At 45.6% G+C, this 23,616-nt stretch overlaps 1 protein-coding gene across 1 annotated transcript in view; it reads left to right on the top strand.

The window, feature by feature from the left end:
• Positions 1-382: 382 nt before the first annotated feature.
• Positions 383-23,616, top strand: part of RASSF3 (Ras association domain family member 3) — a 73,800-nt gene continuing 50,566 nt past the window's right edge. The window contains exon 1 of the mRNA XM_046012846.1: positions 383-675. Within this exon, the coding sequence (XP_045868802.1) occupies positions 565-675 (111 nt within the window). The 5' untranslated portion in view covers positions 383-564. The remainder of the gene's footprint in view (positions 676-23,616) is intronic.

The raw sequence follows: 23,616 nt of genomic DNA, 5'->3' as shown, positions 1-23,616 counted from the left end.
GGCGCAAGCAGGGCGGGGGCAGCGACGAAAGTTCCCTGTACTGCTCGGGTCCTCCCCAAAACCCGAGCTAGCGGAGCGGGGGGCGGGTAGTCGGATCACAGAGGACCTGGCAGTTTCCGGGAGGCTGGGGGAGCGCCCCGGGGCACAGCCCGGCCCGACCCAGTCGTCGAAGTGGGCGTTCTGGGCAGCAGACTCTGCTGAGAAGGAGCAGGCGCCAGGGAGGGCCGGCCGCACCACCCCCACCTGCGGCCGCGCGGGGAGTGCCCGGACCGCGTGGGCCCAGCCCCGCGCCTCCCGGGGAGGGGCACGCGGGGCAGGGCGGGGCCCCGGGAGGCGGGGGTCGCGAGGCGCTAGGAGGCTAAAGCCGCGCCCGGAGGCCGGTGGGGAGGCGGCAGGAGGGGCCGGGAGGGCGGGAGTGAGCGGCGGCCGCAGCTGCAGCAGGACGGCCCGCCGGCGGCTCGGGGCCGCGCGCCGGGAACCTCGCGGGGCGGGCGGGCGCGGCACCCCCTGCCTGGCCGCCTGCGCCTGGGGGGGAGGCGGCCCACGCGCGACGGGACCAGCAGCATGAGCAGCGGCTACAGCAGCCTGGAGGAGGACGCCGAGGACTTCTTCTTCACCGCCAGGACCTCCTTTTTCAGGAGAGCGCCCCAGGGCAAGCCCCGCGCCGGCCAGCAAGTGAGTGGCAGGCGCGGCAGGGCGCTGCAGCAGGCGCCCATAGCCCCCGGGATCCCCGAATCCACGTATATCTGTGGGGCGCGCCGGGCATGCCCGCGAGAAAAGAGGAGGGGGGTGGCTGAGAAGAGGCTTCTGGCTTTTGGGATCCCGGGGTCGTGCCTGGAGGTCGTGCACGTGGGCGTGCGGGCGTGCGCGGGGGGCGGCCAGGGCGAGGGAAGGAGCTGGAAGGGCGGGAGGTCGAGGGCCTGTTCCTGCCTTCGGCGCCGGATGGCCTCTGCCGCCCGGCTTCGGGCTGCGGGTGAGCAGTCCTGAGAGCGTGGAGGAGTCCCGGGCCACTCCCGGCGTTTCCTCTGCTCCCCGGCTGTCGGTGGTCGGGGTCCTGTTCCCGGCCTCCACTGGGAGTCGGTCCACGGGCAGGGAACTCCCGAGTGGCTTGGGGACCACGAGGTGTTTTTGGTGACCTGGACTCCGCTACCTTCCGGGTCCAGCACGCTGGGGGTGGGGGCGGGGGCGGGGGCGACACCAGGCGTTCGGCAGATCTCGGGTGCGGGAGTCAAGGTGGTGCGTTTCCTGCGGAGTCAAGTTTATGAGTGCCTTCAGTGTTTTGCAAACAAGTTCCGGTGCTAGGTAAATACCAGCCGGCCGAGAGCTGAGCCTTAGGCCGGTTTCTTCCTTTTTTGGAGGAAGCATGCCGTGGGAAGTTAGGACTTGGGAAAAGATGAGAAGGGAACTTGGGCAGGTTTGGCCGACCCGGACCGACCGTGTTTTCCTGGAAGGCTTTCCCGAAACGGGCCACTTGGGGTGGACTTCTCAGCCCCGCGCGTGAACCCGCGGCCTCTTGGCCCTGGGAGCCGCACCAGGAAGCTCTGCCAGCCCGGCCGTGCTCGCATCAGATTAGTGCGAGGCTGTAATGGAACAAATTTGTTGCTCTTCAACAACAGGCGCTCCCTGAACCATTGCTATTAGACTTCGTCCTGAGGCTGGAGGCAAGGAAAATCGTTCAGGGCCGGATGATGAGTTCTGGGAGGGGTGAGGACTGTGTCAGGGTTTCCTCGCTAGACCTTTTAAGTTTATTTAACCACTTTCTGAGGTCACATTTCTTTTTATGATTCGGAAGTTCTAATCTTTTCAACCTCTTAACTCCCAAACCGGAACGGGGGAACGGGGGACAGTGAAGGGCGAGAGTGAAAAGTCAAGCGCCCTTATTCGGTAGCAGGTAATTCCGAGTGAAGTTCGGGCGGCAGTCTGCCCTCTTTATTGTTTCTAAGGCTTAGGGCTGCTCTATTTACTAGTCACTTTGAGCGATGGCTTAGCTCAGGCTGCTGTAGCAAATACCATAGACAAATGACTTAAACACAAATATTTCTCTTAGTTCTGGAGGCTGGAGGTGGATCTCGGTGCCTGGCTGGTGGCTTCGGTTTTGGCAAGCACCCCTTGGCTTGGAGACTGCTGACTCCTTGCAGTGACCGCCCATGGAGAAAGGGCTAGCTTTCTTCCACTTATAAGGACGCTGATCCCATCATGGGGGCCGCCCTCATGGCCTCATTCCTTACCTCCCACAGGACCCACCTCCAAATCCTTGGGCATTTAGGGCTTCCTCATACGAGTTTTGGAGTGGGGGTCTACAAACATTCAGTTGGTAGCAACTGATCCTCTATTTTCGGTAGAGTGTATTTTATTTTTTAAAATATTTTTATTTATTTGACAGAGATCACAAGTAGGCAGAGAGGCAGGCGGAGAGGGGGGAAGCAGGCTCCCTGCTGAGCAGAGAGCCCAATGCAGGGCGTGATCCCAGGACCCTGAGATCATGACCTGAGGGGAGGCAGAGGCTTAACCCACTGAGCCACCCAGGTGCCCCAGTAGAGTGTATTTGAAGGGCATGAGTTTGCTCTGAGGTTTGGAAGGCAGACATACTCTTCCTCTCTGTCCGTTAGGGAAGAGTTGCTTTTCCTTGTGCTTCTCTCACTTGGTTCTTCTTTTGGCCTCTCCTGTCTTTCTCTACTTTGTTTTCTCCTGCCACTTCTGTTGCTGTCACCGTTTGACTAGAACATGACAGGTTGCATTCGTTTCAAGCTGATTCCAGAGGTGGCTCTTCTCCAGAGAACTTGCTGGTTCTCAGATTGTCCAGGTGTGTGTTAGTCCTTCACGAGGGCCAGAATATCCAGGTTAGAATTTCGGGAGAATGTGTTAGTGCTTTAAAAATAAAACCTCCCCCCCCACCCCGGCGGGGGGGGGGGGGTTGAGATATACAGTGTTTCTGTTGATTAATCTAGCATATATATTGTATAATGTAACTTATTTCGCTTTTAGAATTAGCTTAACATGAATATGTATTTTGCAGTATTGAGGTGAAAGTCAAGACAGTAAGACCTAGTTCTTCACTTGAAGGACTGGTTCTGTATATTCTGAAGCATTATTGCCTGTGCATTCCCCCTCCTAACATAATACACGCAAGGTGCTGAGTTACGGGACTTATATGCCGGTTGGCCACAGCGTTTGAAACTGAATTTTTTTTTTTAAGATTTTACTTATTTATGTGACAGATCACAAGTAGTCAGGTGGGGGGTGCGGGGCGGGGGGAAACAAGCTCCCTGCTAAGCAGAGAGCCGGATGCAGGGCTGGATCCCAGGACCCTGAGATTATGACCTGAGCCAAAGGCAAAGGCTTAACTCACGGAGCCACCCAGGTGCCCCTGAAACTGAATTTTTGTGAGCATTTTGGTTAAATTGATGGAATGAGTGTGTTAAATTCCTGATGAGATTTGTGAGTTAAAGAAGTAAAACTTACGGGGCGCCTGGGTGGCTCAGTGGGTTAAGCCGCTGCCTTCGGCTCAGGTCATGATCTCGGGGTCCTGGGATCGAGCCCCGCATTGGGCTCTCTGCTCAGCAGGGGCCTGCTTCCCTCTCTCTCTGCCTGCCTCTCTATCTACTTGTGATCTCTCTCTGTCAAATAAATAAAATCTTTAAAAAAAAAAAAAAAGTAAAACTTACAAATATAAAGCAAGGCATTCTAAGCATAGAACATTTCTTTAACCTTACATTGGATAATAGGTAAGCCTTTTTCATTTTATTTATTTTCTTTATATTATATTATTATTTTATATTTCTATATATTATATTTTATAGTGGGACATACCCCCGGTGGGACTTGAAGTCATGACCCTGAGATCAAGAGCCAGCCAGCCCTGTCTTTTTCGTTTTATTATGCTGGTGATTTTAAGAATAAGATAGGCATTTCTAACAAAGCATAAAAGTGAAATTTATCCTTTCTCTAGAAAGGTGGAAAGAGATGTTGCCATAAGGATCTATTACTGATAATAGTAATTTAAAATTTTTTTTTGGTGCTGAACCACCTGGTGAAAAAGCCAGGAAAATTCAGTTTGTAGGACTACTGAAAATATCCAGAGAGAGCAAGATGTTTATGGTAAATGCAGGATGGAGAAAAAGTGGGGAGTGGGATGAAGAATTTCTTTTCTTCTCTTGCCAGACAAGGAACATAGCCCAACTTCTGTCTCCAACAACAACAACAAAAAAATCTTATGGATATAAAGAAAATGTTACCGTTTTCTTCCTTATGTTGGTACCCTCTTTAAAAAAAAAAAAAGAAAAAGGCTTACAAACCTGTCTGGAGAGTAGAAACAGGAGTGAAAGGTGGCCATTTTTGGTGGCAGTTTGGTGACCTGTTTATTGCTGTATCCCTGGGGCGTCCATTGGTACTGGACACAAGGTGATTGCTGAGTGAATGTTAGTTGTATGAATGAATGCTTTCCTGGTTTGGTAATAATTGGCTCATTGCAGGTTTTTCAAATGTATGCTATCTAATGATAATGAGTCTCTCTAGAGCCCTCTGGAAAAAACTTAAGGAAAGGTAAGGCCTTGTTAAGTGTGTCACTGAAGGGCCCACATACTTTCCTTTTGGTTAATTTTCAGCCCCACCCCCCAAAATTATTTCTGTATTTGTTATCTTTAATTTTTTTTTTTTGAGAGAGAAAGAGAGCACATGCACCTGTGTGTCCCAGGAAGGGGGAGGGTAGAGGGGGAGAGAGAATCTTAAGCAGAAAATAACACGGAGGAAATGGGGAGATGGAGAGGAGAAGGGAGTTGGGAGAAATTGGAGGGGGAGATGAACCATGAGAGACTGGGCTCTGAAAAACAATCTGAGGGTTTTTCAGGGGCGGTGGGGGGTGGTGGGAGGTTGGGTGAGCCTAGTGGTGGGTATTAAGGAGGGCACATAGTACATGGAGCACTGGGTGTGGTGCATAAACAATAAATTCTGCAACACTGAAAAGAAATTAAAAAAATAAATAAAAATTAAAAAAAAGAAAAAAAGGACCTTAAGCAGACTTTACCCTCAGAGGGGAGGGCACTTGATCTCACAACTCTGAGATGACCTGACCTGAAATCAGGAGTCAGATGCTTTATCAGCAGAGCCACCCAGGTGCCCCCCCCCCCATTTCAAAAATCTGATTTTCTCTTTGCAAATATGGACATCTGTAATTCAGGATTTTCTTAAAAGGTTGACCCCCTATTCTGCACATCTGTTCGTTACAGTGTTCTTAACTCCTGCTTGTGGATCCACTGTTGGTTTTTGTCATGTAGAGCGGAGAATGGACGGTTCTGTAATTTATAATTCTCCTTTTCTACACATTCAGACTTCCAATAGTAGGAGTGAATTAAACTTACTGTTTTGATCTGTTGGAACATATCTTACTCCATAGCTAAGGTAATCCCTTTTCTTTCTGAGCCTTGGCTAGTTAATAGGAATAAGGAAAGGAGACACTCTTTTTGCTTTAGCAGTAGAATAGTCAAGAATTTTTTTTTTTTTTTTTTTTTTTAAGATTTTATTTATTCACTTGAGTGAGGGAGCAAGTGAGAGAGAGAGTATGAGTTGCGGGGACTGGTAGGGGCAGAGGGAGAAGCAGATTCCCAGAGCCCAATGCCAGGCTTGATCCCAGGGTCCTGGGATCATGACTCCAACTGAAAGAGATGCTTAACTGACTGAGCTACCCAGGTGCCCCGAATAGTCCAAGAAGTCTTAAAATTGTTTCTGGACCACTCACACTTCTGAAAGAGTTATACTGAAGACTTGTTTAATAAGGCAAGGCCTGTATGACTCCACGGAACAGGTCTCAAGTTCACCCTATGGGTACTTTCCTTACTATAATTTTTTTTTTTTTTTTAAACATCTTATTTGACAGACAGATCACAAGTAGGCAGAGAGGCAGGCAGAGAGAGAAGGAAGCAGGCTCCCCGCTGAGCAGAGAGCCTGATGTGGGGCTCCATCCCAGGACCCCAGGACCATGACCTGAGCTGAAGGCAGAGGCTTTAACGCATGGAGCCACCCAGGTGCCCCTTTCCTTACTATAATTTAAATATTTTTCTGACTGGCTATTTGGTTCTGTGTCTTGCTGCTAGAATCAACAGTAAGGAGTTGCACTGTTCTATTCAGTGTGTCCATTAGAAGCTTTGGTGATAAATCACTGGGGTAAAAGAATAGTGATTTAAAAACCTCAAAGGTATTTTGATTGTACTAGCTCTTGCACTCAGTTTTGATCCCTATGTTGTTGAATGCAAACATTCCTACCAGTCCTTTGGCCTGGTGTGTGGTGATTTGCACATGTTGTCTTCATGTCTGATAAATTCTGTTTTTACACAGTACCTATTAATCCATTGGAATTTTGTGTTTGTGTGGGCAGAACTCACAAAGACACATTCTTTTAACTCAACTTCAAGAGAAAATTAGTCACCTCTTTTATGAACAATACATCTCTACCCTGTTTCTTCTTCTGGCTAACTTGTAAGATTTGGAGTTATTTGGAAAGCAGTGACACAAAACATTTATGAAAAGAGAAGCTAAAAATATCCAATAATGTGCTTATTCTTTTTAGACTTCCTTTGGCAGTCAGTGCATGTCATACTGTAAACATTCATTTTCTGGGAGAAAAAAAATGAGGCAGACTAAATGCTTGGTCCGCAGCTCTTAGCCCTGAGCCTCAGTTCTTGTCGTCATCGTGTCCCCCTTCCCCCCCCTCCCCGCCCAGTTGCCCACATAACTGTCTTTTGATGTCCTGTCCTGGTTTGAGGCTTGGCTTTCCACTTCTGATTTGGCTCAACGCCATTATCTGGGAAGGGGGTTGCTCTTTAGAGGCAATGGTGAAATGACAGAACAAGATAACGGGATAGATGCGTGCGAAGGAGCTGCTGTTGTATAATGCATTTTGGCTAAATTGGCCTGTTTGTATCCTTTAAGTTTGTTGTTGTTGTTTAATTTACTTATTTGACAGAGATCACAAATAGGCAGAGAGGCAGGCAGAGAGAGAGAGGAGATGCAGGCTCCCGACTGAGCAGAGAGCCCAATGCCGGGCTTGATCCCAGGACCCTGAGATCATGACCTGAGCCAAAGGCAGAGTCTTGTCTTTTCTTTTCTTGTTTTTTAAAAGATTTTATTTATTTGTTTGACAGACAGAGATCACAAGTAGGCAGAGAAGCAGGCAGAGAGAGAGGAGGAAGCAGGCTCCCTGCTGAGCAGAGAGCCGTACAGGACCCTGGGACTATGACCTGAGCCGAAGGCAGAGGCTTTATGAGCTACCCAGGCGCCCCGGCCTGCTTGTATCCTTGTCTCATTGAAGAGCTCCGTACAGTGCCTAGGAAGAGGTTTAGTTCTTTTTTTTTAAGGTTTTATTTATTCATTTGACTGAAGGAGAGACAGTGAGAGAGGCAACCCAAGCAGGGGAGCGGAAGAGGGCGAAGCAGGCTTCCTGCTGAGCAGGGAGCCGCATGCTGGACAGGACCTGAAGGCAAACGCTTAACGGACTGAGCCACCTAGGCACCCCAAGAAGTTTAGTTGTAAGCAAGCATTAGCAGTGTGACAAGGCCCTGCTTCTTGTTCACTCGCTGATACAACTTACAAAATAACCACGTGCGATGAGGACTGTAGTCATACCAGACTCACTTTTTTTCAAGATCCACGCGGTTCCCCATTGCAGAACCTTGCCCTTGGGATTGCTGCCATCCATTCTCCTTCCCATGTTAATCTATCTGTCCCCTCAGAGAGATCTTTCTGAACCACCAGCCTGAAGTAGGTACCCCTCCCCTCTTAAAGCCCTCTGCTCTTTCCTTTCATAGCAAAGATTATAATATGTTGTTATATTTAGTTTAACGAGGGCAGAGACTCCCGTGTTCAGGGAGCACATAAAGTAAATGCTCCATGCTTGGTGTGCGAAGGAATGAAAGTTTACTAATTTTGGATGGAAGTTGCGGTACTGGGTACTGTGAGTTTTTCTTTATATACAAATGAACACAAATTTCCCCCCTCTCCCAACTAGACCATAAGCCTCCATGGTATCTTACACATTAGTGTCATTTAAAAATAGATGATACTGGTAATAGGTGTTATTACTACTTTATATATTATTCACTTCATATATTTCCCCCTTATTTCAAGAAAGCCTATCATTCATTTATTCAGTAATTTATTGAATTTATTTTATAAACAGTTTATTTTTGCTGTGAAGGAAAGAGCAGAGCGTTTTTGTAAAGCTTTTTGTTTTTATGTATTAGAGTGTGTGAGAGTGCCCATGCGTGTGGGGGGGGAAGGGTAGAGGCAGAGGGAGGAGACTCCCTGTTGAGCAGGGAGCCTGAGGAGGGGCCCAGTGAGGGGCTTGATCCCAAAACTCTGAGATCTTGACCTAAACCAGAGACAGACACTTTCTGTGCCGCCCAGGTTCCTGGAGAGCAAAGGGCATTAAGAGGGGGAGGGGTGCCTACTTTGTTTTGTTTTAGTTTTATTTTTTAAAAGATTTTATTTTTATTTATTTTAAAGATTTTATTTATGTATTTGGCAGATTGGCAGAGATCACAAGTAGGCAAGTAGTCAGGCAGGCAGAGAGAGAGTGGGAAGCAGGCTCCCTGTTGAGCAGGGAGCCTGATGGGGGGGCTCGATCCCAGGACCCTGAGATCATGATCCAAGCTGAAGGCCAAGGCTTAACCCACTGAACCACCCAGGTGCCCCTAAAGATTTTATGTTTAATCTCTACACCCAACTTGGGGCTTGAACTCAAAATCCTGAGATCAGGAGTCGCATGCTCCACCGACTGGGCCATCCAGGTGCCCCCATTTAGTAATATTTTTTAAAAGCTTACCAACTAGACAGCTCTCTAATTTTTCTTTAAAGAGCTTGCTCCTTTAGTACAAAGGAAACTCCTACGTGTTGATGGTTTTCCAGGGAACCATGTCTATTGTGTAGATAGAGTGTGGTAAAGCTATACATCTGTTTGGATGGAAAGTTTACTGAGGTGTATCCCTGTAAAACAAGTCACATTTTCCTGTTGACATTTGTCCAGAAACTATAGATGATTGTGTTCCATAGAAACCTCATCATCCTCAAGGATATGAAATGCATTAAACAGAGTTAATGTTAATACCACTAATCAGACCTTAACCACTCTTTTTTTTTTTTTTTTTTTTTAAGATTTTATTTTATTTATTTGACAGAAAGAGAGATCACAAGTAGGCAGAGAGGCAGGCAGAGAGAGAGGAGGAAGCAGGCTCCTCGCGGAGCAGAGAGCCCGACGCGGGGCTGGATCCCAGGACCCTGAGATCATGACCCGAGCCCAAGGCAGCGGCTTAATCCACTGAGCCACCCAGGTGCCCCTCCTTAACCACTCTTTTTTTTTTTTTTTTTCTTAACCACTCTTTTGAATGAAGTTAATTTTCCAGGTTTTTCTTTCCTTTCCTTTTTTTTTTTTTTTTTAAATATTTTATTTATTTATTTATTTGACAGAGATAGAGAGCACAAGCAGGCAGAGCTGCAGGCAGAGGAAGAGGGAAAGGCAGGCGCTCTGCTGCGCAGGGAGCCCGATATAGGGCTCCATCCTAGGACCCTGGGATCCTGACTTGAGCCAAAGGCAGCTGCTTAACTGACTGAGCCACTCAGGTACCCCCCAAGATTTTCTTAATAGTTAACACTGGTTTGGGTATCTGTGGCTAGTAAAGTGATTTTTGTTTAATTTTTTCTTTTTTAATGGATAGGGCCAGAGATGCAGTAGGATGTCCAAGCCCATAATCAATGATTTAAATGTGATATGCATGTAAAAATGTTGTGAATGGAAGAGACCATCCATTCTAGATTTATTTTAGAGTGCATGAGAGAGCCCACATGCAAGTGGGGGGAGGGGCAGAGGGAGAGAATCTTCAAGCAGAGTCCTGCTGAGGATGCCACTTGGATCTCACGACTCATGATACCATGACCTGAACTGAAACCAAGTCGAATGCTTAACCAACTGTGCCACTCAGGCACCCCTAGAAGAGCCCATCATTCTAAAGCTGGACTGTCCAGTATGGGAGTTCCTGGCCACATGTGGTTGTTGGGCACTTGAAATGTGGCTGGCCTGAATTGAGAGGTGCTGTAAGTATGAAATACACACTGGATTTCCAGGTCAAAGGAAAGAAAATATAAAATATACCAGAGTGGGGTCGCCTGGGTGGCTCAGTGGTTTAAGCCGCTGCCTTCATCTCAGGTCATGATCTCAGGGTTCTGGGATCGAGTCCCGCATTGGGCTCTCTGCTTGGCGGGGAGCCTGCTTCCCTCTTAATCTCTCTGCCTGCCTCTCTGCCTACTTGTGATCTCTGTCTGTCAAATAAATAAATAAAAATCTTTAAAAAATTTTTAAAATATACCAGAGTGCTTGTTTAATATTGCTTATATGTTGAAACAATATTTGGGATAAGCTGAGCTGAATAAAATTAATTTTTACCTGTTTATTTTTTAGCATGGCTACAGGAAAATTTAAAATTACATATGCAGTTCACATTCTGTTTTCTGCTGGACAGTGCTGTTTGCTAGGGGCTTCGATCTCCATCCTCTGGTGGCTGCAGAGGGACAGACCGGTTGCCAGCCAGGCACCCTGGGAAGATTTTTCTTCATAAAGAGGAACTCGCCCTTTACTGTTGGGAATGGTTTTTCAGCCTCTCTTGGGTCATGCATACTAGCATTTTGAGGTTATGAAACCCGTGTGTGGGGAACTTCCCTTTTATCTGACCTATGAGCTGATAGATAAAACTGTCCTAAAGTCACTTCAAACTGCAACCCTGCCTTAAGTTTACAGAGAATGGGGTTCATTAATTCATAGAGTACTAACACAGCAAGAGTAATACACATTTTATAGAATGTAATTGCTAACTGCTGCTACATGATCCAGTCAGTTAAGAATAATTTACTAATTATATACTGCAGCACTCAGTCCCCCCCCCCAGATGCTAAACAAAGTGAGATAATTGGAGGAGGAAGAAGGATGAATTTGGGAATTGGAATCCAGAAGAATAGATTGAGAAGATAAGGATTTAAAAGGTTTTAGAATGCAATCAGCACAAAATTTTTCATGAAATTAATGAGGTCTAGACAGTGTGTGTGTAAAGATAGTAAGGTAGTTTTCTGAATTCATTCCCACGGAATATTGCATTAAATTTTTTAGAATTGTTTCCTAGTGTTTTCATTTGTCCTTCCTTTTTTTAAAAAGTAATTTCTGCCCCAAGTGTGGGGCTAGAACTCCTGACCCCAAGATAAGGAGTTGCATGCTATGGACTGAGCCAGCCAGGTGCCCCTCATTTGTGCTTTTACATACTTTATAATCATACTGATTTTGAAAATCCTGTTAAAGTTGCGGTAAAATACACCTAACCTGAAATTTGCCATCTAGACAGTTCATGTTAACCATTTTGAAGTGTTCAGTGGTATTAAAGTATCTTTTCATTTTAGTGTCTCCAATTGCCAGAACTTTTTCATCTTGGAAACTGAAATTCTGTCTCGGTTAAACTGCACCCCACCCCCCCCATACTCTTGGCAGTCGGCCTTCTATTTTCTGTTTCTGTGCATTTGACTAGTCTAGATAGCTCATATAAGTGAAATCATACACTATTAGTTTTTGTCTTTTTGTGACTGGCTTATTTCACTTAGCACGATGTCCTTAATTAAGGTTCATCCGTGCTGTTCCATTTGTTAGAATGTCCTTCCCTTTTTTTTTTTTTACAGACAGAGATCACAAGTAGGCGGAGAGACAGGCAGAGAGAGAGGAGGAAGCAGGCTCCCCACTGAGCAGAGAGCCCGATGTGGGGCTCGATCCCAGGACCCCGGGATCATGACCTGAGCCGAAGGCAGAGGCTTTAACCCACTGAGCCACCCAGGCACCCCTAAAATGTCCTTCCTTGAATGGAATATTCCGCTGTATATACCACATTACGCTTATCCATTTGTCAGCCGGTGGCTAATTAGGTGCTTCCATCTCCTGGCTATTGTGAATGATGGTGCAGTGAACATGGGTGTACCGATAGCTCTTAGAGACCCTGCTTTCAATTCTTTCCAGTACATCTATACCCGCAGATGGCATTGCTGAATCATACAGTAGTTATATTTTTAATTTTTTAAAGGAATTCCTGTCCTCATAAATTTGAATCTTGCTATTTAGACTTAGGATTAATGAGCTCTTGCTGAATGATTGATTACAGCTAGCACAGCTATCGTTTCATGTCTGCCTTGGATTTTATTGAATAGGCATTATTTTCTAAATTTTGGAACACTGAGATGTTCCCGATTTTTTTTTTTTTTTTCTGCTATGTGTAACAGTGTAGTGAATGTTTCGCGGGAGAGACCTTTCCTAATATGGATTAACCTCAGGATAGATGTACAGAATGGAATTCTACTTAAGCAATGATGGTATGGCCATTTTTATACCTGTTCTCTTGCACTAATTGAAGGCTGCATTTTTAACCAGTTTCATTGTGCCCTTAGCTCCATTTGGGTGTAGTCATTAAAACAGAGAGAAAACTGGGGCCCCTGGCAGCCTCAGTCAGTAGAACATGCCACTCTTGATCTCGGGTTTGTAAGTTCAAGAAGCTTCACTTTGGGCCTAGAGTTTACTTAAAAAACAGAGGAAAAGCTTTGTAAAGGCACCTCGTTGTTAGTTAATTGCATTCCTTTAAGCAGTAAATTTAATATTTTTCTGCACTTCTAAGTGGATCTTCCTCTTGGTATGAGCATTGTTCGTGGCCTTTGACCATTTGCGAGGTAGGCAGGAAATCTCCAGAGAGCCTGTTCTTGAGTCCTGTGCATGTTTAGCTGGGTAGATGGTTCCCCTTTTTTTGTGGTCAGCTAAACTTCAGGTTATTTTTGACTTACTGTGTTTGTTCCAAAGGGACATTACATATTCTGGCATTTTGAAATACTTTAGCATGTGTCTCGGGCTGACATCATTGAAACAAAACTAAACACAAAACCACTTAACTTCTATAATTATGACACAGGAAAGGCATTACTAAGAAAGCGTCAGTGTCCTATGAATACACTGGAATTACAGAGTGTGGGAGCTGGGTGATATGTCTTTAACCATGTTAAAAAAAAAGTGACCGAAAGTGCCTGTTTATCTTTGAATTTCAATAAATAAATTATTTATTTAGAATTTCAGTAAATTTAGTGCCACTGTTCCAACCACCCTGGTAGAATTCAGAAGAACTATATAAATAGACCAGGTATTGAAGAAAGGATTGTAGGACAAACTACTAAAAACCCCACCTACCAAAAAGGATTTTTATACTGTTTACTTGCAAGCTTCTTGTCTTTTGTTGAAACATTGCAATTAGATGGAATTTGGCATCGATACTTTTTAAGTCTTTCCCGTGTCAAAAATTTTTGCTTAATCTCTTATAATCTGATTAACTCCTACTAGTTTGCCTTCATTTAATTTTTTCTTCAGAATATTTTAATTAAGTGAATCTTTTAGAGAGATGTAAGAAATTCTGACTTTAGATAGATCACGAACCCTCCTTCATCCTCCTATTCTGAGTAAACTCAAGTTTACTTGTTTTGAGGAATCCTTTTCGGTACTTTGCCAGAGAAGTCATAGAAATTTATGTGTATCTGATCACAGTTCTCAAACAGCAAACCAAAACCTGAAAGATTTGCATGAAAATAGAAAAAACAGCTGTATGCATTATATAGGAAAAAAAATACCAATACTAAAAAAGAAGTTTAGCATTCCACAGTGTTTTACAGTTTAGGGAGCATTCCAGGGGACTTAAAATGCAGTTGATTTACTTGGACTCTAATTTCAGTGGAACTTGGAGATGAGAAATTAAACCAACAGAAGTTTTACTGCTGTAGACTTTCTGTAGATTTCAGGTTTTAATGGTATCGCAGAGGTGAATTCAGGGATACTTGACTGGAGTCTGTCATTTCCCAGCTATGGGAAAATGTAAATATTATGTAGGTGGTTTAAAGAAACAATAATATTACTTGTGTCCATTTAAGGCATGTTTCTGTTTGTTTAAACAGGCTTGTGGATCGCTTTTTCTTGCCAGTTTTCCTTTGGGGGGAAGTTACTGCCCTTTCAGATCTCTCTGAAGTTTGAAAATTGCTTTCTCTGATGACTGGAGCTGGCCACGTGGTGCGGACGGTTGGAAGGAGTGTGGTTGGTTAGGCTGTGGCTGCTGTGCTGAGCTGGGGTGTGATTCTTGGCTGTCCTGTGAGGCTCTGTTAGAGGAAATGTGGCCTGTGGACTGTACCCAAAGCCCAATTATTCCTGCCATTTGGTGTAAAGGATCAGAGTTAGGTCCTCTAGGGGAAGGTAGTACCTCTCAAAAAGGCAAACATAGTACCAGTATCAGAGAATCATTATTTATTTGATAGAGATCACAAATAGGCAGAGAGGCAGGCAGAGAGGGAGGGGGAAGCAGGCCCCCCGCTGGGCAGAGAGCTGGGTTCGGGGCTTGATCCCAGGCTCTGGGATCATGACCTGAGCCCAAGGCAGAGGTTTTAACCCTCTAAGCCACCCAGGCGCCCTGAGAATCAACTTTTGATGGAAGTAGTTCTGTGCATCTGTCTATCTCTTCTTTCTCTTTCTTTCCTTCTTTCTTTCTTTTAGCATATACTGTATTATTTGCTTCAAGGGTACAGGTCTGTGAATCATTAGTCTTACACAATTTACAGCACTCACCATAGCACATACCCTCCCAATATCCATCACCCAGCCATTCTACCCCTTCTCCCCCCACCCCCCAGCAACCCTCAGTTTGTTTCCTGAGATTAAGAGTCTCATGGTTTGTCTCCCTCCCCAGTCCTATCTTGTTCTGTGCATGTTAATTAACAGTGGATCTTTATCTTTTTTTTTTTTTTTAAGATTTTATTTATTTGACAGCTCACAAGTAGGCAGAGAGGCAGGCAGAGAGAGAGGAGGAAGCAGGCTCCCTGCGGAGCAGAGAGCCGGATGCGGGGCTTGATCCCAGGACTCTGGGATCACGACCTGAGCCGAAGGCAGAGGCTTTAACCCATTGAGCCACCCAGGTGCCCCGTCTTTTTTCTTTTTTTTTTTTTTTAATATTTTATTTATTTACTTGAGAGAGGAGAGAGAGAGAGAGAGTGTGTGAGAAGGGGGAGAGGGAGAGGGTCAGAGGGAGAAGCAGACTCCCTGCTGAGCCGGCAGCCCATTGTGGGACTCGGGGACACAAGGATCATGACCTGAGCTGAAGGCAGTCGCTTAACCAACTGAGCACCCAGGCATCCTGGATCTTGATCGTTTGAGGATCTGCCTGCTTCTCTGCCTACTTGTGATCTCTGCCTGTCAAATAAATAAATAAAAAAAATCTTTAAATAAAAAAAAAGATTTAAAAAAAGATTAAAAAAAAAAAAAAGGATGCTGGATTTTGTAATGGACTAAAAGGGCGTGTGTTCTTGATGGATGACAAGCAGCTGTGAAAGGCAGCCTGGGTTTTAAATCCATGCTCGCCAGTCAGTGTCTTGGGCAAGTCCTTGCACCTCTTTAAGCTTCAGTCTGTAAAGTAGCAGGATGCCTGGCACATAAGAAGCTGTAATGAGTATTAGCAATTTTAAAGAACCAGCTATTTATCCTTGAAAGGTTCTTCTGTGTAGGGTCATGCACTTCATCTGAGTTTTGGGCTGAGCAGAGAACTGACCATGGAAGGGAGATTCGAAGCCAAGAATGAAAGGTGGCAAGAAATTAGGTGTGTCTCTCTGGTTTTATTGACCAAAAGGAACTGGGAATCCTCGTTGTCCTTGATCAAGAAGATTCAGTCATTCTTGGAGGCTTTTCTTTGTTAAGCCACTTTCAGTCTCACTGTAGTTCCTTTGTTTTCTGGTAAAGGCGTGGTTGTCTCCTGACCAAGCCTGAAGCCACCTAGCAAAGTCTTCACCAACTTCTTTTTTCCCTTAAAGCAAGCCACTCGGGTGGAAAGAGAATGATCAGGCCTGTGAAAATGGGCTCATTTTAAGAGTTTATGTATAAGTTAACAAACCAAAGGGTTTTTTCTTTTTCTTTCAACTTCCTCTGTTCTCCCTTACCTGCCTCTGGCTGCAGAGTTTTCTTCAAGGCTGCAGGGCTTGACCTGCTGACAAATTTGGATTCTTCCTGGAGGCTTTCCTTTTTCCTCCAGAAGGTGTAAATCACCTTGTGCTCATTGTTTAGGGACTTAGTCACCGTTTTGTTTCTGGTTTTCAGGAGATCAGATAGAATGAGGTAATGTATTTAACTGTGTAAGTCACTGCAAAGGGGGTGCTGCGGCTGTCATTCGAATCCCATCTCCAGAATCCCATCTCGTTCCCAGCCCCCTGGTTTCCCACCCACAGTGTGTCAGCTGGACCCAGCCACTGTTCAGAAACAAGGCCCCAGCGCGTCAGAACACAGGCTTTAAAGCTGCCCAGTGAGTCACGTGATCTGCTTGGTGCACTCCTCCCAGTTCATTTATGCTCTGTAAAACTGGCATGAGTGTTGGAATCTGGTGGGAAGCCTCTTCCTTTGGACCACGTGAGCCTCTTGGGGTTTGCTATTCCCTCTCTGTACCCAATCTCCCCTTCCTTTGGTTGTGTTTCTTACAATAAATTGGTGGTCTAAAACTGGCTTTAGATTCTTTTTTTTTTTTTTTTAATTTTGCTTATTTATTTGACAGAGATCACAAGTAGGCAGAGAGGAGGAAGCAGGCTCCCTGCTGAGCAGAGAGCCCGATGTGGGCCTCGATCCCAGGACCCTGGGATCATGATCTGAGCTGAAGGCAGAAGCTTTAACCCACTGAGCCACCCAGGCGCCCCCTGGCTTTAGATTCTTAATGCCGCTGTGAATATTTTTTTTTTTTTTTAAAGATTTTATTTTATTTAACAGACAGAGATCACAAGTAGGCAGAGAGGCAGGCAGAGAGAGAGGAGGAAGCAGGCTCCCCGCTGAGCAGAGAGCCCCATGCGGGGCTCGATCCCAGGACCCTGGGATCATGACCTGAGCCGAAGGCAGAGGCTTTAACCCACTAGCATGTGAGTACATGCTCAGTAAAGGTTAACTGTTATTTCTAGTAGTATTAGCATTAGTTTATTAGTATTAAAAACAATTTGTTAGGAGATTTTACCCAGTGTGATTTGCTGGAAGAATCAGGGATGTAGAATTGGGAAATCATCTTGGGTTTGAATCTGTCATTTACCAGCTCTGGGAGTTTTGAATAGGTTCCTTAACTTCTTGAGTATTAGCTTGTTAATTTTTCTTTTAAAGATTTCATTTATTTATTTATTTGAGAGAGAAAGAAAACATGAGCTGAGGGGAGGCAGACTCCCTGCTGAGCAGGAAGTCCAACGTGGGGTGTGATCCTGGGAGCACTTAACTGAGCCACCCAGCACCCCCCCTTTATAAAAATTTTTATTTATTTGAGAGGAGAGCGAGCGAGGGAGCAGGAGAAGGGGGAGAGGAAAGGGGCAGAGGGAGAAAGAAAGGCAGACTCTCCTCTGAGCAAGGAGCTCAGACTGGATTCCGGACCCTGAGATCATGATCAAGGCAGATGCTTAACTTACTGAGCCACTCAGGAGCCCTCAACTTGTTAATCTTTAAAACAGTTGTTATGGGGTGGCTGGGTGGCTCAGTCCATTAAGCAGTTGCCTTCGGCTCAGGTTGTGATCACAGGGTCCTGGGATTGAGTCCTGCGTTGGGCTCCTTGCTTAGCAGGGAACCTGCTGCACCATCTGCCTGCCACTCCCCTGCTTGTGTTTTTTCCGCACTGTCTCCAATAAAATCTAAAGCAAAAAACAAACCCAAAACAAATCACTACCTTGCAGATAAATACATGAGTGAGATGGGGGAAATAAATTCATTTTTCAGTAACTATCAAGTGTCCCCTCCTATGCTACCATAGGTTGAAAAATCAAAATCAATTTTTTAGATAATCTATATTAAGAAAACAGTTTTGTAGGCGTCTCTAAACACACTGGTGATGCAGTCATATTTGCAATTATGTAACATTTTATAAACTAGGAATACTTTTTTTTTTCTTTTTTAAGATTTTGTTTATTTAACACAGAGAGATCACAAGTAGGCAGAGAGGCGGCAGAGAGAGAAGGGGAAGCAGGCTCCCGGCCAAGCAGAGAGCCCAATGTGGGGCTCGATACCAGGACCCTGAGATCATGACCTGAGGCGAAGGCAGAGGCTTAACCCGCTGAGCCACCCAGATGCCCCACCTAGGAACACTTTACACACACTTTATCTTCCTTAACCCTTCTATAGTAACTGTTTTATTTATGTATGTATGTATGTATGTTTAGGATTTATTCATTTGTCAGAACACACACAAGCAGAGGGAACAGCAGGCAGAGGGAGAAGCAGGCTCCCCACTGAGCAGGGGACACAGCAGGGCTCTATCCCCAGGACCCTGGGATCATCATCTGAGGCAGAGGCAGATGCTTAATCTACTGAACCACCCAGGCACCCTGTAGAATTACTTCTTTTCCTAAAGAGGGAAGTCTTGGGAAAGAAATCAGGGGATCCTGGTGGTTTACTGAATTCATCCCAGTATATTGCTAGCATAGATGGGTTTTGCACAAGCCAAAGGGATCACTTAGTTGTTCTGAGCTTCTATACTGCAGGAGTTACAAACACAGTGTCAAGAACTGTTTGAAGAACGAGCTCACCAGCGGCGCCACATTCCTTGAAAACAGGGCAGGATGAATGTATGAGAGTCCTTTGCTCATGGAGAATGCTAAGGCAGTGGGGGTAGTTTAGTCATTGTGCTTCCTGAAGGATGAGTGCTTGTGGGCAGGTGCACATGTCCATTTGGGAGTGAGGAAGTGTATTCATTTCCTTTGGAAGATGAAATTTTGTCTCTTGTTTCCAGTCTTTTATTCCAGTTGGTCTGCATTTACTGTTGCCCGGTAAATGTTCTAGATAAATTTCTTTTTTTTTTTTTTTTTTTTTACTCAGCCTCTCCATTTCGCTGATTCATGTATGTCCAGCTCAAGGCTCATTTCTTACAATGTCTGGTCCTCTGATTGCTACAGCTATTTTAAGCATTGCCTTTCTGACAAGAATGAAACCTCCTGAGGGCCAGGGGTCTTTGCTTTATAGAGGCCATATCAAATGATTTGTGAGTGTGATGATTAACTTGATTCATTATTGACACATTGTGTTTCCTAAGAAGAATTATTTTTAGTCTGAGCAGTTTACTTAGAACTTTTATCTGTTTCTAATTTCATACAGATTTCAGGAGATACTTCAGCAAGACCCTGTAGGGAAAGATACTTCCTTAAAATTGGACTTCTAAACATTTGAGAGATTACTGAAAATTTAGAAAGACATAACTAACTCTAAAGGTATGGCTGGGTGGAATGGTTCCTTTTAATGTGAAGAGTCTGAGGTTTTCTTTTAGCTAGAAGGAACATCCTTAAGTGCAGAATTATAGGAAGTTTTGTTTTTAGTTATGGAAATCACACAAAAATTACTTTTCTAGTGACTCCTGTTATTTCCATTAAGTACATCCTAGTGTCCCTGAAATTATGTGGTGCATTTTAGATTTGGAAAATGTGGTGTGACAGTACGGATGGCAGATTTTGAGGCTGCTCACGTTTTGTGTTCATTTTAATTTGAAATGTTGGCTGCAGAAAAGGAGTATTGTGTCAGAATGGTTTGTGTGAACTAAAATGTTGCATTGGCATTTTGTGGCAAGTGGAGTACCAAGACTCCAGACCGTTAATGTTCGTTATTAAATATTATTTGAAGTATCTCATTTTACATGTAGGCATTACGTTTATTTAAGCACTGATTGATTTTAACAGTTTTTGTGATCAGAAGGGAGAATGTGGGCTGAACTATAAATAGATTCCCCCAGCTGTATAATTGATGTCATCAAAAAAGGTAGACCCATAAAGTTGAAAAGCTTCTTCAAAATACTGACCTGTTCTTTGTGGCTGTTAGGACTCGGAGGAGTGAGTTGTAGCCAGGGTTCAGTGGCTGGTGGTGATTGAGGTGGAATGAAGGCAGCGAGAATGGGGGTGATGTGGAAGTGGGGCCAGGTTACAGATACTGGTCAATTGGGGGGATCTGGTAACTCAGGATGTGGTAAGCGAGGACAGGGGTGAGTTGTGGCTTTCTTGGCTTTCTTGGCTTGGGTGACTCAGGAGGTGATGTCACTCACCAAGAAAGGGAATGTAGAAGAAAAATCAGATTTGGGAGGTAGGGTAAGTTCAGACAACCTATTGGCTGCAGGCTGTCAATAAAAAAGGAATGAATGAATCTGGATGTAGTTTTTTGAGCTGTCTGTAGGGCATCAGTATTTCCCAGGCTTTTCCATAAGATAGAGGAGGTAGACCTGAGCTGGGGAAAGAGCTTTGGGATTTGTTGAAGCCTGGGAGGAGGAGGACCCAGGCAAGGAGGGCACGCTGGAATTTAAAACGGTAAGGGTGTGTCCCTAGCGATAAGTAAAGTGAGTGGCTGGAGAGGTGGGAAGAAAGCCAGGGGAGTGGAGTCCTAAGAGTCCAGGAGGAGCCCACCTCAGGAACAGGGGGCTTGGTCAGTAGGACAAGTGGAGCATACAGAAAAGCCAGGGACCCAGGGACTGAAGTTGACCCAGGAGGAGACTCTGGAGACCTTGAGGAGCGTCTCTTCAGTGACTGGAGAGGCAGTCTGACTGCAGAGAGGGGAAGAATGAATAGTTGTGAAGGAGACTGCTCTTCCAGGGCATGGCTGGGAAGGAAAGCACCATGCCCTAAAATGAGGCCGTGGGGTAGAGGGAGTCGTTGGCATGTTGTCATCATTTTTAGATGAGACACTTGAGCGGAAAGAAAGCCCATGGGTATTGGAGGATACAGGTGGGGGACAAAGGTTCCTTGAAGGAGATGGCTGTCTTGGCCGCCGAAGGAATGGTGTTCGGACCTGAAGTGGGGGAGGACTGTTTACTTAGAAAGAAGATGGCTCCTCTCGGAGAAGAGGGGAGGGGTTAAGTCTGGAAAACATGCTCCTGGTATAGGTGATGGTGAGTAGGACTTTGAGTCATGGCAAATGGGGACTGATCGGCCAGGCAGGGGTGCGGCTGTGTGGCGAGAAAGCCAGGGGCCCAGAGACAGAAAAATAAATAAACTAGCAGGAGGGAGGTGGGGCTGGAGGACCAGGTGTCGCTGTGGGTGGAGCGGATGGGGAAGGACACACCTATGGGTGTGGTGAAAGGCTGGGAGAGGAAGCGGGCCCTATTAGGGCCTTGCTTGCCAGGCTGAACGGGGTTGTTGGATTTCATTTTCTGGGTAAGGGGGAGCCCTGTAAGGAGAAGTCACAGGTTAGACCTCTGATTTTGCAGCGGGGAGCAGTTTAACGCAGAGACGGGGGTATTGTTTGGAGGCTGTTGCGGCAACCTGGGGGAGGATCCTAGGGCTTGAAATGGGGCAGCCGTAGTGGGAGAGGTGAGGATTCCTGAAGGTGACTGGATAGATTGGCACCTGTTGGGCCAAGTGGGGTGAGGGGAGGAGACAGGTATGTGTTTGGGGTGGCTGAAGACCGTCCTGCCCCTGTGGAACCAGCAGGAAGATAAGCCAGTCTGGCGAGGTGGCACCGTTGGATTTTAAGGCACGTTTTCTGAACATTTGTGTAGCGTCCAGTCGGCGACTAGAATGAGGGGTCTGAAGCTCGGGAAAGAGGTCTCTCTCTGCTAGAGGCATATTTGGAGGCATGAGATCATCATCCTTGAATTGGAAGTGGTAAAATTTATTTGAAGGAACAAGAGAAAAATAAATCTTCATGTGGATATGGACTATAAAAAGTAAACTTCTGGGGCGTCTGGGTGGCTCAGTGGGTTAACCCGCTGCCTTAGGCTCAGGTCATGATCTCAGGGTCCTGGGATCGAGTCCCGCATCGGGCTCTCTGCTCAGCAGGGAGCCTACTTCCTCCTCTCTCTCTGCCTGCCTCTCTGCCTAGTTGTGATTTCTCTCTGTCAAATAAATAAAATCTTAAAAAAAAAAAATAAACTTCTCAGACCATTTCAGCATATTATTAACTTTCTTAGAATAAAGTCTTTGATCAGAATGTGGATGTGTGCCCTCCAATAGCTCAAAATTTAATGACAGAAGGATGTTAGGAAATAAATTGAAGGAAATGTTTTTAAAAGATTTTATGTATTTGACAGGGACAGCGAGAGAGGGAACCCAAGCGGGGGTGGGATGGTGGGGGGAGGAGAGGGAGAAGCAGGCTTCCTGCTGAGCAGGGTGCCCTATGTGGGGCTTCATCCCAGGACCGGATCAGGACCTGAGCAGAAGGCAGACGCCCAGTGACAGAGCCACCCAGGCACCCCTCAACAGAAATGTTTTTATCTTTCTAGTTTTTTTTTTTTTTTAACTGTTAGGTTGAAATCCTTTTTTTTTTTTTTTCTTTTCTTTTTTTCTTTCTTTAAATTTATTTGCCAAAGAGAGCGCACGTGCACAAGTAGGGGGAGCAGCAGGCTCCCCACTGAGCGGGGAACCTGATGTAGGACTTGGATCCCAGGACCCCGGGATCATGATCTGAGCTGAAGGCAGCCGCTTAATCAGTAGAGTCACCCGGGCAGTCCTTATTATGTTTTTTTTCTTTTAAGTTTTATTTTTATTTAAGTAATCTGTATACCCAGCATGGGGCTCAGAGTCATTATCTGGAAATCAAGAGCTCTTCCAGCTGAGCCAGCCAGGAACCCCCCCCACTTTTTTTTTTTTTTAAAGATTTTATTTATTAATTTGGCAGAGAGGCAGGCAGAGAGAGGGGGAAGCAGGCTCCCTGCCAAGCAGAGAGCCCGATATGGGGCTCGATCCCAGGACCCTGGGACCATGACCCGAGCCGAAGGCAGAGGCCTTAACCCACTGAGCCACCCAGCCCCCCCCCCCTTTTTTGAGGGGAAGTAAAGGCTTTAGATTCTTTGGAAGTTGCAGCAGTGTGGTGGGTGCTCTAGAATTTGGAGCTGTAGGTGGCTCAGGTTTTCCCTAAGCCCATGCTTCTTCTGAACTGCCTGCACATCATTTGGATGTAATGGTGTAGAAGAGTGCTGCTTTTATGGTATCAACAAACATTTACTTTTCCCAAGATTTTTATTTATTTATTGAGAGAAGGAGGGAGCATACACCTGTGAACGGGGAGGGGGGGAAAGGGCCGAGGGAGAGGAAGAGAGAATCCCAAGCACTAGCCCCAGTGCTGAGCCTGACACGTATGGGATAGTTCACAATGCGGTAGTTATGTAAAAGTAGTGTGATTACCTTTATAGCTGACCACCCAGCTTTCTTCTTAAGATTTTGAGGGCGCCTGGGTGGCTCAGTGGGTTAAAGCCTCTGCCTTTCGCTCAGGTCATGATCCCAGGGTCCTGGGATCCAGCCCCTCATCGGGCTCTCTGCTCCGCAGGGAGCCTGCTTCCTCCTCTCCCTCTGCCTGCTTCTCTGCCTGCTTGTGATGTCTGTCAAATAAATAAATAAAATCGTAAAAAATTAAAAAGATTTTGAGAGGGGCACCTGGGTGGATCAGTCACTAAGCGTCTGCCTTTGGCTCAGGTCATGGTCCGGGGTCCTGGGATCTCTGCTGAGCCTGAAGCCTGCCTCTCTCCCTCTGCCACTCCTCCTGCTCATGTTTCCTCTCTTGCTGTGTCTCTCTCTGTCAAATAAATAAATAAAATCTTAAAAAAAAATATTTTG

This window comes from Meles meles, chromosome 7 (assembly GCF_922984935.1).
Source record: "Meles meles chromosome 7, mMelMel3.1 paternal haplotype, whole genome shotgun sequence".
In the NCBI taxonomy this organism is placed as follows: domain Eukaryota; kingdom Metazoa; phylum Chordata; class Mammalia; order Carnivora; family Mustelidae; genus Meles; species Meles meles.
Note: the sequence above shows the minus strand (reverse complement) of the source record. Positions and strands in the feature narration are given on the sequence as shown.